This window comes from Hippocampus bargibanti, linkage group LG07 (genome assembly GCF_051943395.1).
Source record: "Hippocampus bargibanti isolate YZ-2025 linkage group LG07, ASM5194339v1, whole genome shotgun sequence".
NCBI lineage: Eukaryota > Metazoa > Chordata > Actinopteri > Syngnathiformes > Syngnathidae > Hippocampus > Hippocampus bargibanti.
Genome location: NC_142740.1, coordinates 19,573,553 through 19,594,231, shown reverse-complemented (window position 1 = coordinate 19,594,231; position 20,679 = coordinate 19,573,553). Strand labels below are relative to the sequence as shown.

The following is a 20,679-nucleotide window of genomic DNA, read 5'->3' as shown; positions in this document are numbered from 1 at the left end:
ATTTATTTATTTATTAGTATTATTATTTTGTTGATCCATTGAGTTTCATGGGCGCTAGGACCTCGCGGCGGCAGTGCGCGTCTGCGCGTTTTATTTAAGCTCTTTTGCTCTCTCCATCAAGAGCAGAAACGGCAAGAGCGTCTTCCGAAGTGACCAGTGACTGAGCATCTCCCGTTTCCAACGACCGCAAACGCCAGTTCTTAGGCAGACTCCAAGTGTGAACTCGTGTTTTCCAAGTCAACAAGATGAGCACTCTCATGCTCTTTTAAGACACCTTAGTGATGTCTTCATCAGTGAACGGGACGGAGGAGGTGCACGTGTCGGCTTTGACGCCCCTGAAGTTGGTGGGGCTGCTTTGCGTCTTCCTCGCCCTGTGCCTGGACGTGGGAGCCGTTCTGAGCCCGGCGTGGGTCACGGCGGACGACCAGTACTACCTGTCGCTGTGGGAGTCCTGCTGGAAGCCCGTTAGCTCTTTGGAATGGTCCTGCAACAGCACACTGGCCACCGGTGAGATGCAGATTCAAAGTGCTTTGGGTATTGTTGTTATACAAAGTCAAATCAAGGCTCATATTTAAATGATACATAGGCTGCAATGATAACAAAGAGACTCTGCTAGAAAATGTGCAGATGGTATTCGGGTGGTGACAATTATAGAAGATTATCCACTTGAGATTTCTAAATGACTTGAAATAATTTGAGAGTTAATTTAAAAATGTTTGCACATGAAAGAGAAGAGTGCACGATAGGAAGCTCACATGGGAAATAAACTTGCTTTATTTTTAGGGTGAAATCAAAGTCTGATGAGTGGGACAACTTTTGTTTGAAGTGTGTTCTAAGCTTTTTATTAAATATTTATCTTGGGAATGATGTGGGAATTCATTGGGGCCAAATAACGCTCCAGATGGGGTTTCATTTGGCCTTTTGTTACTCACAAAAATGAGCCTTTTGTCTGTCTCCTCGCTGGCCCACAAGCGAGGGCAACTCCGTGTCTGAGGACTCCCCCCCAGAGATCCAGATGCCTGGAGATTAGTAACCTGGGAAACAAGTGCAGCACTCGAGAAATGCCAATTTCCTAACTGTTAACGAAGTCACAATATTGTTTCAAAAATGTATTTGGTCTGTCGGGAGGCTCAATCAATTGAAATCAATTGATGTAGCAACGATGCAGCAATTTATGAATGGCAGGTTGTGGATATTTTTTTGTAAATAATTTTGTTTTCTGTATAATATACAATATGTTGTGTGATGACTTGAAATTTTAACTTCGAAAAGTATGAAGAAATGCATTAAGAAACGTGGTTTGTGCACCAGTTATAGAAATGAACAAAAATATGATGGTGACGATGTAATGACCATACAAGAAGAGTGGCAACATCATGTCACATTGGAAAGTGGTACATGTGATACTGTTTGCCTGCTCAAAATATGACCAAAGAGACAATAAATAATTAAAATAGTTTTGAAAAAAATGGAAATGGAATATTGCTTCCACCCTAGTTGTTATAAAGTGTGCCTCGCAGTTCTGAAGTTCTGAGTTCGAATCTCGAGTCAGTGTAATCCTGTGTGAGAGTTTCATGTTTTTGCTTCTCAGGTTTCATCCCACATTCCAAAATGTTGGCTACAATTTCATATAGTTTTTTGATTATTATTTTTTTAATTGTAGTGTTTCAAGAATTTATGAATTCATTTAAAACTATTTGAATGAGATTTATGTAAAAATATTTCAGGCTATGTGGATACTGTATACCATGGGTGTCAAAGTCAGTTTTTTGCCGCGGGCCACGTTGTAGTTACAGTTTCATCTCGATGTCACGCTTTGCAAGGCGGTGGTGGTGGACCCCAAAAAGCAGGCAGGCGTGAGGAGCAAATTGTCAAATACACCCTGTATTTGACAAATTGTATTAAAAAATAAAATGACTTGTTTTTTTGTTTGCACTGAAAATACAGTATATTGAGCCGATGCCTCCAAGAAACACAACCAAACCGATATTGGACTTTAATGTAGAATTGCACTTCTAATTGTTCCATCCATCCCTTTTCTGATCCGCTTTATACTCATAAGGGTCACGCGCCGTCCTAGGGCCTATCCACTGTTTTTGGGCAGTGGGTGTGGGGAACCCAGAACCAGTTGCCAGCCAATCACAGGCCTCTAATAGTTATATACCTTATATGTGAATGAATTAGCCAATCTAAAATTGAAGCATGGGCCCCCTTGAGCACATAAAGTTTGCCTTTGCCTGCTTTTTTCACAAGGAGGAATGTGTGATGCTCATGTAAGAGTGTAGAGGAGAGGCCTTGTGTGTGTGAGTGTGTGTGTTTGTGTTTGAAAGCAAGTGTGAGATGAGCGTATGAATGTCGAGACGATGTGCGAGCTGGTACGTCGTGTCATTGTTGGCGCTTTTGGTTCTGTATTTTTAACACTTTCAGGGACAGCGGTTATAATAATAGTAATACATTTTATTTCTAAACGCCAGTTATGACACTAGATGGCTTGTCATTTTATCAGGTTACAGGGTGCATGAAAAGATTAAATTGCGTCATCACAGCTATTCAGAAGGGTTAAGGTACTGGTGTCAAAGTCAAGGCCCGGGGGCCAAATCTGGCCTGCCACATCATTTTATTCGGCCCGCGAAAACAAATCAAGCATGTCAAGTGCCATGATGCTTGCTAAATTCCGAACCAAATTTTCAAATTGTCCTATGTGAACCACAATAACAGTCATTATTTTTTACTTCAAATTTGAAAACTAGTTATTCATTAATTTGTTGTGCGCTCGATATGTAATATATGGAGGGGATTAAACATTCTAATGGCTTCCCCAAATTCATAGCAAGAGGAAACCGTAACTACAATGTGGCCCGCGGCAAAAAATGAGTTTGACACCCTTGGGTTAAGGGTTCGATGTGGCCTGCCATGCTTTATTGAACAACTTCCAGTTTACCACACACTGATTGTGTGACTGTGTGTGTATGACAATTAGACTCTTCAATGACACACATCTTTTGTGTGTGTGTGTGTGTGTGTGTGTGTGTGTGTGTGTGTGTGTGAAAACAAAACAGTAAATTGGTGCCCAAGAGGGCTTTATTTTCCCTATAACTCAATTTTCAGATTGGCTCTTGAGTTGAGTATCTCATTTTCCATCTGTCATCAGAGCAGCTATAGATTAATGGTTTGGCACTTTCTCGCTTGTCAAGCCTTTAAGCGCTCCGTCTCTTACTGTGTGAGTCTGTTCCAAATGTGAAATGAGAGCATCCTGCTCGCTGATAAGACTTTTGCTTGACGCTGCAATTTGGAGACATGATAGAGCTGTAGGCACCAAATTGACCCAGAGAGGAGAATGCTTGAGATATGCCAAAGTATTGGCACAGAGGAAAAGTGACAGCTATGAAATAAAACCTGGTCACTTGTTCTGGGTTCAATGTCCCTCTATGTTTTTATTTTTTTATATATTTTTGGTACACATTTTATTATTAGAGTTGTTTTCAGCACTATAACATTCATATTTTAAGGTCCCGAGTTGTATGGTCTAATTATAAAAGCAACATGCCTTATGAACAACAAATTCATGGCCTAGAAATGTTTTTAACCTACAAATATTTGATTTTATTTACAGTATTTTATTTACAGTACTTTCCGGTGTATAAGGCGCATCGGAGGATAAGGCACACCCCCAATGAATGATGTATTGTACTGTTCAAACTTTCCATATGTAAGGTGCACTGGACTATAAGGCGCACCTTGAAGGAATGAAAAAAAGTAATATATAAACATATAAAAGTTTTCCAAAGACTGTATAAGGCACATCACATTATAAGGCGCTACTGTATAGGCTGGAGTTACACACTACTCCATCTACAGGGAGAAATGGCTGACAGTAGTTGCGATACCTGTTGTGGCTCAATGTTACTTCACATATAAGGCGCACCAGCATATAAGGCGCAGATTTATCTTTTGAAGAAAATCAAGGCTTTTGGGTGCACCTTATAAAACGAAAAATAAATTATGTTTTTACCTCATTTGGCTTGTAACCAGTACAGGTTGTATGTACCCTCGCCGTCAAAAAAAAGTCACTTGGAAGAGGAAGGCAAGATAGAAAAGAGATGGATGGATTTTTGTAAAGATTCCACACCTTATTGCCGTTCTGATTCATATTCCCATCCATTCACATGCGGATTACCCACTGTTTATCGTTGGAGTTGTTGGCAGAGTAATTGCGTAATAATAATTTGTCTTTCTACATCACCTTTCAAGTTAGCTGAGGGCGCTTATAAATGAAATAGAATCAATAACTACAAACCATAAATAGTAAGCCAGTGTTTATGGATAAAACCTGATTATTACACAATTGGGAAACAATATTTATACAATCCAGTGTCTTTCACCACTGACGGGTCATAACACGTCAGGGTCGAGTCACTTGGACTTCACAGTAATAGGGCAGCTCCCTCTGTGCTGGGGGGCTCGTGTTATTGTAAACCGGAGGGGAAAAGTGCTCTGCTTTTTGTAGGCTTACGCTTCACATCCTGTGGTGACAGGGCCAATTATAAACATTAAATGCTGAACCATATTTGGTCAGAAGTGGTTAGTGTTTGTTTAGATTTCAGCCGCTTGGCCCGGTGTCGGTTTCTCTCCGACAGGGCTTGGGAACTCTACTTTAAGCAGCTTATGTTCCTTCAATTTGCCAGCGGAGTTTTTAATCATTTTGTGATTGAAATGAATGGATATATTATTTGGAAAGAACTCTCTGGCCTCCATAACAATCAATTGAAGTCTTTGATGAGCTTTATTTCTGTCAAGACATTTTTCTTGAAATGGTTCCCTGCACCTGTTTACATGCAGCTCTCCTCTTTATGCAGTGCAGAGCAAGGCCATTATCGGAGACTTCCTCTACATCTCAACAGTTAACAAGCCATGGATAATTAGGCCTGTAAAGCAGCACCTCTTATGCACTTTGTCGCTACACATGGCCAACATGCTATACACACTCAGTGGCTACAGCATTGTGAATGCCATCACGATTCAACGCGATCCAGCGCAAGGGCTGCGTGCTCTGTAGGGCGGCTTTCATACTGAGATGTGTTTCTCATATTTTGCCATGATCATGCAAACAAATGATTAGGACACATAATGTTGAATGAAGATCACCTCGAGAGGTTCACTGGGTATCATGTATTAGAAGATTTGGCAAACTTGTTTCTACAAGGGATTTGGTATGGGGGAAAAAATCAGCCTCCTCTTTATGCAAATTGAAATCCCTTAGTCCCAAGCAAACAGTGTAATGAATCAACCAATTTAACCAGAAAAAGGGAAGGCCAGACGAAACAAACATGGCAATCATGAATTGATCAAATCAACGCTAAATTACGATGACTGATTTTGTGTCTTTAACAGGTGCAAACGGCAACACTGTGTGTCACCTTGGCAATGAGGCATGGGAAAAATGAGGCAACGAGAGTGGATTGATCATTCCATATCATGTTGCATATTATAAAGTGCCAGAAAAAAAACGACCAGAATGCATCATGTATACAGAAATGGGGTTTCAAAATGATCCAACATATGACTGGGGTCTGTCATCTAGGAAAACAAAACAGGCGACTGCTTCTCTCAAAGTATTTTTCAACTTAATGTCAAGCAGAATGGACTCTCTGGAAGACTTAAACCCAATAAAACATTGCTTTTATGCAGTCGGTGGCCTCACCAAAGTTGTTGGGGCAATCGATGTAACTCGGAATGATGTTTGATTCATGTCAATCATATTTGAAAGGCGCTTATAAATAAAATGTATTATTATTATTATTATTATTATTATTATTATTATTATTATTATATATCCTGTGACTGTAAAGTGACCTTTAGAGTTTTGAAAGACACTTATAAATTAAATGTATTATTATTATTATTTATTTTCCTTTCGGCTTTTCCCTTCAAGGGTATTATTATTATTATTAGAATATACTAATTTGCTATTCCTAATTGAGCTTCTAGTTGGCAGCACTTAGCACACACAGGTAACAGCGTGACTGCCAAATTCAATATGTGGGCCAGCCGTGATTGATTTTATGACAGAAGCTGCGGGCTGGGTGAAAATTGACCACGGGCCGCATTTGGCCCCCGGGCCAAACTTCGGATATGACTGCACTAGAGCGTACTTTTCACCCACCAAAGACAAAAGCAAAGGAAGCGCCTCCGACAAAGACTTTTTGAAGGTAAGACTCGGACAACGATATTCTTCATTGGCAAGGTTCAACACCTCAACCCAATGGATCATATGATTAAAGACCAACAAGCAGCAAGTAAAGGTGCCTTGGGAAAACATCTCCAGTGAGCAAATTTTGTCCTTTATCGCTTTCCAGCCATTAGTCCCAGGCAAGAAGCCACCTTTGATTTTGATGCAGAACACAGCCAGCCGAGATTGTGCTCAATGTGCGCATGAAATCAGAATCAGAATCAGAAAACCTTTATTCGTCCCACAATGGGGAAATTTGGGGAAATGGATAATTATACAACTTTGCATGACAGATGTGCTCTGTCCTGGCTCTGGTACCCCTCTGACCGGCAGAATATTAGCGAGCGACCTCATCGCACCATATCCGGCTGCGTGGCTTCCCATTTGGATTTGGCTTTTCACTCAGGAGAGGAAGTGGGGGTTGGATGTCAGGTTTTTTTCTTTCTCTCCCTGATTGAAATGGTGAGAATGCTGCTGAGCTGGCATCTGTCAAGTGGGATGGATGCTCATCATCTGAGTCACCTAAAAACTGTGCTTTCTTTCGCTTTCATTGCCGCATATTTTCGTTTCCTGCAATGTAGTGGCAGCAAGTATGTTCACGTTCGCATTTTCTTGTCGAAACGTTACAAGCCATTTCTCTGTGTCACCATGCAGACTGGCAGATCGCCACTCTGGCCCTGCTGCTGGGAGGAGCCGCGCTAACCCTGCTGTCCGTGCTTGTGGCCGTAGTGTCGCTGTGCTGCAGTTCTAGAAGTCGCTGCTACAAACCCGTGGCCGTCATGCTTTTCTCTGCAGGTACACAAGTCATTTGAGATGGAAAAAAAGGCATGATAAAAAGTCCCTGAACTTGTGTTGATTGTCTTTCATTTTCATCATTCTATTAGGACACTTGCCGTATTTTCCACACCTTATTATTATTTTTTTAATTACCACGAGCTTTATAATTCAATGCACCTAATATATGGACAAAAAGTCTTAAAATATGTCATTATCCAGGGCGCCTTATCGTCTTGAAATTACAGTGATATGATAGTTTACGAACCCCTTTGCTTACGAACTTTTACAAACTATTTTTCGGGAACACGGAGCTGCCACAATGAGTGATCAATCGAAAATTAGAAAGTAGAAAATTATGTTTTATGGGGACCTGGGAACGGATTATTCTCATTTTAATGGTTTCCTATGGAATTCATTTTTGGGATACACACTTTTCGCTTTACACACTCTGTTTGGGAACCAATTAAGTTCGTAAGCCAAGGTATCACTCTACGGTAATCAGATATACTTGACAAATTGTAATTAAGTCCAATACAACTGATGCCTTGATAAAAAATTCAGAAATAATAAATTATGCCCTGTTTCAATTTATGCTCTCAAAGGTTTCCCAGTGTATAAGGCGCACCCAAAACCTTTCATTTTCTTCAAAACATGACCCTGCGCCTTATACGCAGGTGCGCCTTATATATGAAGGAATATTTCGCCACAACAACTCATGTAAGCAGCCACAGCAGCAGAAGAAGTTGTGCGTAATCCCAGCCACTGCTGTAGCGCCTTATAATGGTGGGAGCGAACAAAGCAAACTGACTGCCCGGCCAATAAAAGCAGCTCCACTTATTTCTGGAGGCTGTCTGGAGTCCATGTTTAAGATCAAAGCATGCAAAGTACATTTAAAAGGAACTTCGAGCAGAAGTCCACTTTAGGATGATGTAATGTTGGCCAGGGCGATCACAGTTCACCACTGTGATGTGGGCACTTGGAGACCGCCTTCCATATCAATGAATTGAATGGTCTATGATGGGGATCAGGCACACAGGGATAGGATCCAGCTCACTTGGTAGTCTGAGGAGAAGAGAAGTTGAATGTGAACGGCCATGAATGTTATTTGTTTGCGCCTAGGACACAACGATAGTAAATTAAATTATTTTGTGTAACTATTATTCTATAACATTCTATAACAATGGCACTTTCCCACTTTCCTTTTCAGTTGTCCTCCAGACATGCAGCCTCGTCTTGTTCCCCATCAAGTTCATTGAGGCCGTCACTCTGAGGGTGTACCACGAGTTCAACTGGGGCTACGGCCTGGGGTGGGGATCCACCATCTTCTCCTTTGGAGGGGCCATCCTCTATTGCCTCAACTCCAAGAACTATGAAGACTACTATTAGATCATGAAAATGAAGACAAGGATGAGGAACACCATCTTGAACCTTTGTTCACAGTACACGACCACGTGGAAAAATAACAGCAAAAACTAATGATTTGAAAGACAGCCCAGAGCTCCAGGTTAACCCTACTTGGTGGTATTTTGCCACTAAAATTTAAGACAGTGAAACTACAAGTTTCATATATTCGCACAAGTATGGCCAATATTTGTCTTTTTAAATCATTCACTGCCATTCCCGAATTTATTCGGGAATTGAAAGGCATGGCATGGAGCCCTATTCCCTTTGTTTTTTTTTTTTTTCTTGCGGGGGTGTGCGTTTCCAGTTTCGCTCAGACCTCTGGCAATGTTTTTCCCTCCCACGAGGGGGCAGCATTTACCTTTTGTACAGCCGGCCCCACTTTCAATGCAGATAACTCTACAACCAAGTAAGCTCGAAATAAACTTGTTTTTCTGATGAAAGAAGAGAGTCTAAGTTTTTTTACGCTGTATTGAATATTTATGTAGTCCTAAAACTCAATATTCTGTGGGTCCTGGAATTTGAGTGAAAATGACAAAAACCCTGGCACTGGAGTGGACACATTTGCACATCTGGCAGTGAATGAGTTAATCTTAAATATAATTATTGTTGCTAGTAAATTCAGCTATTTATCAGTAAAAATTAACCAATATGTGAATATTTACCTTACAAATCATCTTATAATTCACGTGGGGTAAATTCTAAATTTACTATTCTCCTCGGTAAAACTTATGATTTCGGGTCACTTCGGTCCACGAAAAAAGGTTATTCTGGAGCTCTGCAGTCATCTAAGAATTTTCTTGCAACCAATATGAACTCACACTTGCTTGGGATTTGGAATTAAGAACGGGTGAGGGAAAGGAATCCACAATCAGTCATTTAGAGACAGATCACTTGACTCAGATGTACTATGTGGACACAAGTTTTGGGCCACAAGTTCAGTGCACTGGCAGGAAGTGAATGGGAAACAAATAGGGTGTAGGAAACCAACTTTGTGGCTCAGAAGAAGTTGTACAATACGTTAATGTGTATCCGTTCATTCATTTTTGGCTTGATATCATACTTTTGTGGTTTTGTTTTTGTTTTCCACACCAATTTTATCCACCTGTGTCTTTGCGGAGAGGAAAGGTCCTTCCCACTTGTCAAAAATATCTTTTCGATTAAGAATTGAGATTGAAGGAGCTGAGTCCAACTCCTGACGGATGAACGGAATAATAAGTGCATGTGTGAGGCTATTTTTGTTGACAAAGTGTATGTTTCCTTCCTCGAGTAGTCAAGCTCCAGTAGGTCGTAGAATTAGGCAGGCAATCTAGAGGGAACAGATGGATCCATTGACCCCATGAGAAGAATAATGGTTGGACTGAATCAACCAATCAGAGCAAGACGGAAAATAACAGGAGAAAATCAACTCCATTCCTCAATCAAGGAATTAATGGCTCCAGGAAGGAAAAATGTCCTATTGAGACGACATCCTGAGGATGTCACAAATAAAAGGGAGCCTCAGACAAAAGCAAGCAACACCCAAGGCAACACGGCATTCCTTTCTGGTTTCTTTACTAACTCGGCAGCATCGTGTGACGGGAGGTGGATTTGAACAATTTAAAATCTCAACCAGTGGGAGGAAACTTGGTAGATGATCACGTGTGCCAGATCTTCCAATTACACACTTCCCCATGTGATGCCTCTGAGTTTGTGTCGTGTTTGTCAAAGAAGATCATTGTAGTTCGTACAGTCGAAAAGAAGTGGTCCATTGATGAACAGTTTTCTTCAGCCGTCATTCGTACTTCTTTGAAGGTGTCGGACGTTTCGCTCCTCATCCGAGGAGCTTCGTCAGTAAACTAAAGTTGTGCTGGTAACTGACCCTATATACTGTATATCCCAAATGGACAGGGGTGGCATAGGTCCCTGCTCTAAAGTTAGAGGAGCAGTAGACTACTCCCTGAAGCTAATCTTATTACTTCTTTTGTGCTGACTGATTATCTCTAATATTCTGTTATAAGTTTGTTATAAGTCTGTTATAAGCGCGGTCTAAATTAAACCTTAAACCACCATGTCCATTTCGTGAAATGTTTCGCTGTTTTACAAAAATTGCTTATTTTACTCATCTTTCAAACCATCTATTTTACCCTGATTGGGCCAGAGTTACCAGCACAACTTAAGTTCATTGACATAGCTCTTCGGATGAGGAGTGTGTCGTGCGGCGAGACAGCAAGCAGGTGGAAAGTTGATAAAAGTTCACTCAGCCAGATGCAGGAAGGGTATTGTGAGTTTTCTTTATTTGAAGTTGATATCAGTTTTCGGCAGACCCCAGGTAACACTGCTCCCCAGGTTGTCCTTTGTCCCTCTTCTTCCTCCTCGAAGTGACTGGCTCAGGCTGGCTTTAAAGGTGCACCACCTGAGCTTCTGGCCAATCAGGTCCCAGCGGCAATTGGCCATTCCCAGGTGGTTGCAATCACCTTCTAAGAGTTAATTAGTGGTCGCCCAACTCAACTGTTTTGGATGGGGAGAAATGCGCACCTTTCTCCCATCCAAAATCCATGAAACACAAAATTATTTCACATTTCTTTTAGCATCATGACAGAGTGAAACTTCCGACACCTTCAAAAAAGTACAAATGATGGCTAAAGAAACCTTTTCAGCGATTATAGTTAGTAGTATACTGTATTACTGTCCTGTGTATCAACCTTTGTACGAGATGCCTGGAGCAATGCTCAGTGCATGAAGATTGTGTGTAACAGAAAAGCAGTGAACTGGAAAACTGTCCTTTCAAAGCGTCTGTGTAAGCTCTCAGTCGGACAGGAGTGGTCTATCGATGAAAAGGTTTCTTCAGCCGTCATTTGTACTTCTTTGAAAGTACAAATGACGGCTGAAGAAACCTTTTCATTGTTGTCCTTTCAAACGTACACTTTTCATGGGGATTAATGATCACTGACTTGAGTTCAAATGAAGTGACAAACATCATGAAAATGTTAACACAACTGGATATAAATTGTTGTTAAATGCCATTTTGTTGGCGCAGATTAAAAAAACTATTTCTGGTGGTCTTTGTTCCTTTATACAAATTCCCTTATATTTGTGTTGATTCACATGGAAATCAACATATCGTTGATACAGTCCATCCCATTAAAAGAACGATTAAGATTCTTTTTGTTTCCAAGCAGCTTTCGATCAGTTATTTTAAAGATAAAACATTTGTACCTGTACGTCATTAACCCTTTCAGGGACAGTGGTTACTCCACTGGGCAGGTAAGAAGGTGCATGAGAGGATTAATTGTTGTCACCAGTGGCTCACGGGTGCAAGCTAACCTTCAGAATGGGCTGCGAGTTTTACACTTTGTTTTCCTGCATGGAATTACAGTACATGGGTCAAGGCCAAGAGCCAAACAAACATCATTTGGTGTGAGTGAGCTTCCTGTTGCGCTCCCACGTCGTACTTGTGTTATCGTCAACTGACTGACAAGACTGACTGATGATAACCATGCACCAGGAGGTGAAGTATTTCTCATGTGGGAGCTGCTCATTCCAAACCCCCTGCAGATAATGGCAGCTGATCACGGTCAAGTCACAAAGCATCCGCTCCTTTATTAAGTACAGCAAGTTGAGGCATTCGCACAGGAAACCAACATCTTTTTATCACGTATACACGGTGACATAATATGCATAAAAGTACCAGGAGTATACTTAGATGCATGTATTTTTAGTGTTCTTACTTTCAGCTCTAACACAGAGCCAAATACAGTGTAAAGTCTACATTTGCATTAGTCAGACCTTTTATAACATTGCTTTTGATTATACCATCGTCAACAAGAGAGGAAATCAACATAATTCCTGGATTTAAGAGCATCTTGAGCTCAGGAATGGATCCGGTTGTGTAAACAGGACAGTCAGTCTTTTGGTGTGGAATGTTTGCAGGTAAACCACAACCTCTTGTCACTCGTGATTTGCTATGACCTTTCTCGTGCGCAGTCGCTGTCTGAGCCAGTACATCCTTTCATTTTAGACGCCAAAGGAGTCGCCACACCCCGAAAAATAGTTTTTAAAAACAAAGTGCACAGGCGTAGCAGATAAAAAGCAGGACAAGTGGGCGGGCAGTTCTGGTGGCTCTTCCTCAGCAGGTCTTAAATATATGATTGATGTGAGATCTTCTGGGCAGGGGCCAAATAACAAACAACAACCATACCCCCCCTGCAGTTCTAGAGTGGGTGGAAGAAGAATCGGTAGCCGGTGCGATGGGAAGGGGCGGGACCGGAGTATGACAGTGCGCTGTTAAGATCAGGTATAGCGCGGCATCTCGCATTGTTCACAGCGGTTTAAAGCAGGATGGTTGAGGAAGGTGCAGCTGTCGCAGCTCCACTGAGCACCTTCAAAGTCCTCATCTCTCTGTGGCCCTGGCACTGGTTTGGGGCAATGGTCCACTTCTGACACACACAACAAGGAGAAAGACACTCTTGTACGAATATTCGCAGATATGACAAATAAAAAGTGGAAATTTGATGGAAGCATGTCGCCACTTTTGTCATGATTCAAGTCGTTTTTCTTTTCTTCCAAAATGTATGTTACTTACAAACACAAATCTGGGTTGATTTAAATAAAAATAAAGGTGAACATTTGACAATAAACATAGGGAAATCACTACACCTTCTATCTACTTAAGAAATGGGAAGCCATTTTAACCTTCTGCAGTTTTAAGATTGAAATCAGTAACACTTTAATGTACCACATGGGGGAGCCTGCATACCACCAGGAATCTTTGGAGAGGCAGATTTAATGTTAATCAGCCACTAACTCATGGGAACCAGTCAGATGTGCAGAACCCAGCAAATATATATTTGTAACTTTTTTCGACAATCAATTGAAATAACGTAAAACCTCCAATAGATAGTCCTTTCCTGGGTCTCAGTCACATTGGGTCTCAGTCACATTCAGTTATGCAAGGTACATCAACATACATTGTACATACAAAGAATCCTTAAAACATTTGAAAATAATTATGTTTTGCATTTTTGTCGTGGGTAGATCATTTTGACTTGGTAGTTTTTGTAAGTAGCTCGTATGCTGAAAAAGTGTGAGCACCCCTGCCCTAAAGTCTAAGAATTTGGGGCCTTGGACTGCTGAGGGCCGATTGTAATACAACTGAATGCATCCACTAACTTCAATACAAACCCACCCATTCATAACCGTGAGCAAAGAATGGAGGAACAGGACTATTTTCAAATATTGCACGCCAATTATATATTAGTGCATATCTGTACTATTCCATCCAGCTAGGAAGAAAAGTTGACATTTTTTGGACCTCACTCACCTTTCTTTCCTGGCTTGGGTGGCACCACTGGGCCAGGCTGAATGTTGTCATAGAAGTTGTTCATTGCTTGTGGATCAAACTTCCCTGTGAAACCCCCCCAAAAAAGCTCATCAACTAATCAGACCCAACCAGCACATGAACTGCCAAACTCATTAAAGTGCCGTACATCTCATTGTGCTTGTTGGGATAGTGAAGATTAACTTTGTGTGCTCAATGTACCAGATGGTGGTGGTTTTCGTGGTTTCACTCTAATTATTGCAGCAATCGATTTACCTTCCCTTCCGTACCTCCGTAGTGTTTTTCTTCCAATAAAAACTCCTAAATCAATCACTTGAAACTTGAGGTTTTTATTGAGTGTCTGTCAACAGTCTCTCACAGGTCCTCTCTTCAGTCAGCATTTCAATTGAAAATTGCTGTGTCATGCAAAACTGGTTTTACTATTGCAGGGTTGTAGCATTAGCAGAATGGCACGCGTCGACTCCTTTTTGTCATTTGTTTATGACGTTCACTTACAATTGCAAGGAGCAAGGTGTTGGCGGCTTACTACATGTTCAATTTATAGAAGGAACTTTATTTCAGTTCCGGTTGCCTTTTAAAGGGCTGCATGAATAAAGAAACTTAATTTTGCACTTACTGTGCTCTTCTAAATGCTCTGGGGTGAAAACCAAACAATCAGCACTACCTTAAACATAAAACCTTCTTCGACAGCACGCAGTCGCTTAAGAGTTAAGAGAACATACATTTGAGTGCCTGCTATGAAGGATTTTTTTATTCAAATTGGTAAAAATCATATTTTTGCAGTTTATATGATCTGTGAAGGCCATTTTAATTGGACAGAACCACACAAGAGAAGTAAGATAAATAAATCTTGAACTGCAAAGTGATCTTGTCTGCAAGATAATTATTTGAGGAATTGCATTCAGGAATGTTGTTAATTATACTTGGACGAGGTGGGCTGCTCATGACACAAAAAGCTGTTATTTCTACACCCGATTGTTAGGGGAGTACGAAGCGAGTGGTAGCACAATCCCACAGCATCCACACGCAGGTCACTGACCCAGTAAGCAATCACCCGTGGATCTGATTAATTCTGTTTACGGATCATCGGAACACTTAAGAACTCTGAAAGTGTCTTAGGGTGAAGCTTCATCCATCACTTAGGACACAATTGTCTGCTTCTGGGCCGGGCTGTTAAAGCCTTAATGCTTCCAAATAAATCAGAGTTGTTGTTCTGGGTAGCGTTGCAGATTTTCTTTGTCTGGTTGTGCATGTGTGCACGTACCTCTGGACTGCAGCAAATCTGTCTCCTTCAGCGTGCAGTCGATATCAATCTGAAGCTGTCTGTTTAGACCCCGCAATCGCGTCATCTCCTCAGGCTGCAGCAGATAAGGCCAAGAGACCGTAAATGCATGGAAATTATCCTCAAACATCAATTCTCCACCTCAAGCTATTTTAAACATGACTGGAATAAGGCTGGCAATCACTCACTCTGGGAATAAAGCTGGTCGAGCTGACTCTTCGGAAGCGTCTCTGTAGAGCGTCGTATTCCACATTGTTGACATCTGACTTGAGCTGCTCCAGTTTCTGCCTCTCGAGCAGCAGCTCCTTCAGAAGACGTTCCATCCTGGCTCGCTGGTGGAGCAGGAGAGCTGGGGGTGAAATATTTGATGAGAAGCAGATAATGAAAGGGAGGGATAGAAAATACAAGGTTTAAAAAAATGCACTAAACAACCACGGCATCACCACCTGTAGAATAATCTGTTTTACATGACAATATTTCACTGAATACATAATATAATTTCACATAAATTTTCATATCTGAAAAGTGGCAGCAATTATTAATGCAAACTATTTAAAATTATTATCTGCTCAACATAATGAAGCCTTTAAACACAACACCACAAAAACAGTATAAAAATGCAACAATTTCACCAACTAACAGCGAAGTCTCGCTCAAAATGTCTCTTCTTCTCTTAAGATATTTTAACGTTACACTATCTTTTAGGTTTGGTGTGAATTGAATGTTTTACATAGCCAAACAAACAAATTTGTCTGTAGTGTGATTAAGCTTCATGTTTCGGTCATAATTTTGGCATGTGAAAAACAAATCATTTCCACTGACACCCTCTTTGCTCTCACTGTTAAAATCAAGCCTCCAGTAAGTGCTATCTATTCCGATTAGAGCACACATGAGTCGTTTCACAAATGAAACAATCAGTATGATACCTTGAGTGTAGGCATAGTCATCTGAGCCCGAGCTTGAACGCCGGGGCATCTGTTGCAAATGACTGGCAATGTTCCCTGGTAGAGCAGAGATGGGGAGGATCGGCGGAGGGGCGGCATTGCTGACCCCGAGGTCAACGATGTTGAGCAACGATTCCGCCTCTGCCACGGGAGGCGAGCCTGGTGGTCTCTGGGCCTGCCCTCCGGGGGACACTTTGATTTTGAAAGTGTAGGCCGACTGGCCTGGCTGAGGTGAGGTGGTGGGCCGGGGCCTTACGGGGCCATGATGCGGCAGGTATATTCCAGGGTGGAAAGGCGAGGCCGCCGTAGGAACGGCCATTGAGACGGCCCTCGAAGGGGAGCCAGGTGATGTACTGGTGGCCATATAAAGTGTTCCCTGGGGGTGAGGGGTGTGGACAGGGGAGTTGCTGCGAGGTCGTGGACCTTCCAGAGTAATCTCTATCTGGTTTTTAAGGGAGCTTTTTGGGTGATAGGGCCTGTAAACGGGAGTCTGCTGCTGGGGTTGTGACTGGTGATGGTAGGGCATACTGGGAAGGGTTGGAGAGGTAATGGGATGGAAGACATATTGCTGGTGCTGGGATGTCTGCTGGGGATGGGGTTGAGGTTGAGGTTGGGGCTGATGCTGGGGGGAGCTGTAAGGTGAGCCATAAGTGGGGGTACTATATGGTGACTGCTGATGGTGATAAATAGAGTTGCCCGAGGAGGACCAAGGTGAAGGTTGTGGGCTCTGGGAGGGTGAGGGTCGAATATAAAGGGTGGTGTTGCTGCTGTTAGCATAGTGACCGGGGGTTATCTGCAGAGCCTGCGGGGCATTGGGTATACTTTGTGACAGCGTGACTGTGATAGGGTTCATAGTATACCGTGAGATAGGGGAAAAAGTGGGAGACATACGCTGAATTGTCGGTGGTGGAGTGGGAGTGCTGGCTGAGCGGCTGTGATCGTTCATGAAAAAAGAATTGTAACCCGGGGAGGGGGCCATGGTTGCAGGGGCCGACAGTGGCTCAGGATAACTGGGTCTCTGGGGGTCCAGGTGACTGTCGCTTGTGCTGTGAACAAGGGCACGCCCGGCTGCGGCAGCTCCGCCATTTGGCTTGCTTGCTTCCGACCCCGGGTAGCCCAGACTTATGTGCAGCATGTGATTTCGACCCAGGCGCCCCTCCTCAGGACTATGATGGAACTCTCCGTAGAGGTATCGATTACTCTCCTGGGCCAGAAGATGGCAGCAGAGATCAAGGTTGTTATTGTTCTAAAAAACAACAACACAGTATCAACCATTATAATAATAATCCATTTCATTTCTAAGCGCCTTTCATACATGTGAGTCAGTGGCAATGTTTACCATAGCAAGGCACTAGGAAATATGTTCCTCCTATTAGAGTAACACCTCAAATGCATCACCGTGTTGGGACTAATAATAAAGAAAAAAGTGAAATTAATTGATACTGTTATAATTTCGTCATTGCCAATAGTTGATAATACTCCAGAAGTAACTCCAACCCTGTCTGTATTTAGTAAAGGAAGTACAGCTTTTCAATAACAGACTCATTGCCGCATTTTGACAATAAACGGTGATACTTGTAATATCAATGATCATTTCTGTGCGACTCATTTTAATGATAAAACCAGTGCACACTCAATGGCCACTTATCGGAACTCAGTACACTTGCAAAACTTAATGAGATCGTATATTACTTTCTTCACGATAAAGCCAGACCTCCACGTGGGTAATAATTTAACCACATTGTAAGTGTATCATTAGAGCTGTAGATTGCAGAGATTGTCTCTCATATGCTGGTTGCAATTTTCACTAACCAGTGGTCGTAATACACATTATCTGAATTTTTTTTGACAGTGTCAATCAAAAATGAGCACGAGCAACTTTATAAAAGGTACCTTTGGCTGGATTTAATTGCTGTGACAATTGTTTTTGTTCCCTTGAGACGAATAATGTTAAATTGCATGTTGAGGAAAGTAGATCAAGAACAGGCACAGGTACATGACTCATTCACACGTGTTGGGTTTATGAATGTACCTGCAAAAGACACTGCGACACCACACCTTCTGGGATCTCGGGGAAGCGGTGCTTGAGGTCTTGCAGGATGTGATAATCAAGCTGAGAGCCCCCCTGCGCCATCCTGACCAACACACCCGCCAAGTCAGCGAGTCAACGATCCCACAGCCGCAGATATTCAAATGGCCGATGTCCTCTCATCCCCTAAGGAGGCTGAGAAGGCGAACAAGAGACAAAACACTGTCACTTGCGTGCAGACATTAATCTCGATGGCTTGCTTGTCAAATAATGTGCCACAGTCAGTGAATCAGCTGAGAGTTCGATTAGACTAGAGAATAACTCAGACAGCATAAAATGCTGATCTAAAAATGTTGTCGTCTCTAAAACGAGCATCTTTCGACGTGAACACACGATTTTAATAAACTGTACCTACATTTTGTTTGATTATAGTTCCACCGTTGTCCCAAACAACTACGACATGCCACGGTTAGCTAACCAGCTAATGATCGGCACTAGCTATCCTTCCTTCGTTAAATATCCAACCAAATAAAGAAATAATGTATGCTGTGAAACTGCCACACTTCCTGCAACAACCAGAGACGTAAACACTGACGTTTTGCCTCATTAGTATAAACAAGTCGAATGTTGAGAAGCCCACTTGTACTTGTTTCGTGCTAACGCCCCGAATGCTAACGCCAACTCGGCGTGTTGCTGAGCTGTCAAAGGCTTGGCTTGTTGATAAACTAGCTAAGCTATGTGCTAATAGTAGCCAGCATTATCTTGTGACAACATGATGAAACTTACCATTTTGAAAGAGCTTCCCTATTGTGTCTAAACATGGCAGAGTTCCGTGGGGAGTTCGGCTGTCTCCAAAAAAGAGCAGCGGGTGTTGTAAAAAAATAGAGAAGGCAATACAACTTGTAGTTTCACATTCCACAAGGCCCCTGCCACTGGACTGCATTGCATGCGAGGATAATGTCATCTCGCGATAATTGTTTTTCCCGGACCAGATGATTCAAATCATAGGCTGTCAAATATGCGCATGCGCGATATTCTTTATCCACAAGTGGTTTTCAAACTATTAGTCCAGAATCTCCTCATAGGAGAAAAATGTTGACGCGGATCCACTTTATTACCCTACTATCAATTAAAGACAATTCCTAAATCTACACCCAGGAAATCCAGAGGAACTTCTATTGATGAATTACTTATTCTCAAGCATTGTTACCAAAATGTATTGTGACGTCACACTCAGTTTGGACGGTTGCTGTGCTGGAAGTCCATGCATCGTTTTGTATGTTTTGTTTTGTCAAATACCTCGTGACGTTAATTCGGAGATCAGCATCTAAACGCATTATACCATTGGGGGGTTCTGCTAATTATGTGGCACTGTATTCCATAAACAGTGCATTAAAATATTTTCCCACCATTTCAGTTTTATGGCTTTTTTTGGGGGAGGGGATGTTTTTAAAAGGTAGATCAGAGCACTAAGAATTTGAATGCACGACTGTCTTTCTTTGCATTTGTGGTCACATGGTGCAATTGCCAGGTAATCAATTAAAATTACTTGGCCAACTACCACTTGAGCATGCGGTGACCAGTTATCTATTGTAGCCATGCCTCAATGGAACAAATGCATTTTACCCACGCCACCGTTTAGAATTTGGCTGAGTGACTTCAATTCCCAAAGGTGATGTATGTTCTGTGCATCAAATTAGCATGTGTTGGAAGGCAAGGAATTGTTGGTATTTATTTTACAGGATGTGTGTGCTCAAATGACTGTTATGTCGCGTGAGCCTCATCTAAATGACACGTTGACGTGTTCAATAAACAGTTGACTTTCCCTGAAGTGTTTCTGACCCACACACTAACAAACCAAAAGGGCAATGCATTCATCTGTCAAACAAGAGCCATTTGCTCATTCACGAACAATGGGGTGGATAGTCCCTTTCTTCTTAATTTGTTAGGCCATGGATAATGTCGCAACCAGATGGTGGGATATAATACAACCACTAAAGGCTTCAACATAAAAAAATATGGATGAGAAGGTTTCTTCAGCCGTCATCTGTACAAAAGTGAAGGTTTCGGACGTTTCGCCTCCTATCCAAGAGGCTTCGTCAGCGCTGACGAAGCCTCTTGGATATCAGGCGAAACGTCCGAAACCTTCACTTTTGTACAGATGACGGCTGAAGAAACCTTCTCATCGATGGACCACTCCTGTACGACTGAGAGCTTACACAGACATAAAAAAATATGTGTTTTTTGCCTCACAATTGATCAGGGCATGGTATCAGTTTATTCAGCATATTCCACACTTTACCTTCATTTTTAGAATAAATTAAATAGACACACGATTTACTCAAGCTTTATAAAATGATGTGGCCTTTCAATCTGACCCACAGGTCTCGATTTTGACACATGTAATGTAAGAGGTTTAAATGTGGAATAAGTAATGCTAGGACTGCAATTGCTTTCAATTGAACACTAATCCCTCAATTATGTCAAGTCCAGTATTCTAATACTGAACTACAGTATTCTAATACTCTATTTGTAACGAGAGATTAATAATCCCCTGCCCACTCTTCAAGATTTGCACACTGAAAGAACCAATGCAAGGGGAGGCCAAAATCTCATACTCTCAACATCCTGGTCATCACCATTTTCAACTGCTTCCCTCTGGTAAGTGGTATTGAACTATGCATCCTAAACCCACCA

General features: G+C 41.9%; 2 protein-coding genes across 2 annotated transcripts; one reads left to right on the top strand and one right to left on the bottom strand.

Annotated features, from left to right (window-relative positions):
- The first annotated feature begins 136 nt into the window (after nt 1–136).
- Nucleotides 137–11,439, top strand: tmem47 (transmembrane protein 47). Its single transcript, XM_089000850.1, has 3 exons — nt 137–507; nt 6,884–7,024; nt 8,214–11,439. Exons 1-3 carry the CDS (start codon nt 282–284, stop codon nt 8,390–8,392), a joined length of 546 nt encoding a protein of 181 aa, XP_088856976.1. The 5' UTR covers nt 137–281; the 3' UTR covers nt 8,393–11,439.
- Nucleotides 11,440–11,958: 519 nt separating this feature from the next.
- On the bottom strand, nt 11,959–18,929 carry tab3 (TGF-beta activated kinase 1 (MAP3K7) binding protein 3). Its single transcript, XM_089000849.1, has 7 exons — nt 18,769–18,929; nt 17,986–18,177; nt 15,936–17,199; nt 15,198–15,358; nt 14,992–15,085; nt 13,710–13,793; nt 11,959–12,825 (listed from the first exon to the last, which is right to left on the bottom strand). The coding sequence occupies exons 2-7, from the start codon at nt 18,085–18,087 to the stop codon at nt 12,680–12,682; spliced, it is 1,851 nt and encodes a 616-aa protein (XP_088856975.1). The 5' UTR covers nt 18,088–18,177; nt 18,769–18,929; the 3' UTR covers nt 11,959–12,679.
- Between the last annotated feature and the right edge of the window lie 1,750 nt (nt 18,930–20,679).

Bases quoted from the DNA above. Each gene is read 5' to 3' on its own strand.
- tmem47 (XM_089000850.1), top strand. From the start codon at position 282: ATGTCTTCATCAGTGAACGGGACGGAGGAGGTGCACGTGTCGGCTTTG. The intron at 508-6,883 runs GTGAGATGCAGA...GTCACCATGCAG, and splicing joins CAACAGCACACTGGCCACCG to ACTGGCAGATCGCCACTCTG. The intron at 7,025-8,213 runs GTACACAAGTCA...TTTCCTTTTCAG, and splicing joins CGTCATGCTTTTCTCTGCAG to TTGTCCTCCAGACATGCAGC.
- tab3 (XM_089000849.1), bottom strand. From the start codon at position 18,087: ATGGCGCAGGGGGGCTCTCAGCTTGATTATCACATCCTGCAAGACCTC. The intron at 15,359-15,935 runs GTATCATACTGA...TTTCACCCCCAG, and splicing joins TGACTATGCCTACACTCAAG to CTCTCCTGCTCCACCAGCGA. The intron at 12,826-13,709 runs GTGAGTGAGGTC...TGTGTGTGTCAG, and splicing joins ACCCAAGCCAGGAAAGAAAG to AAGTGGACCATTGCCCCAAA.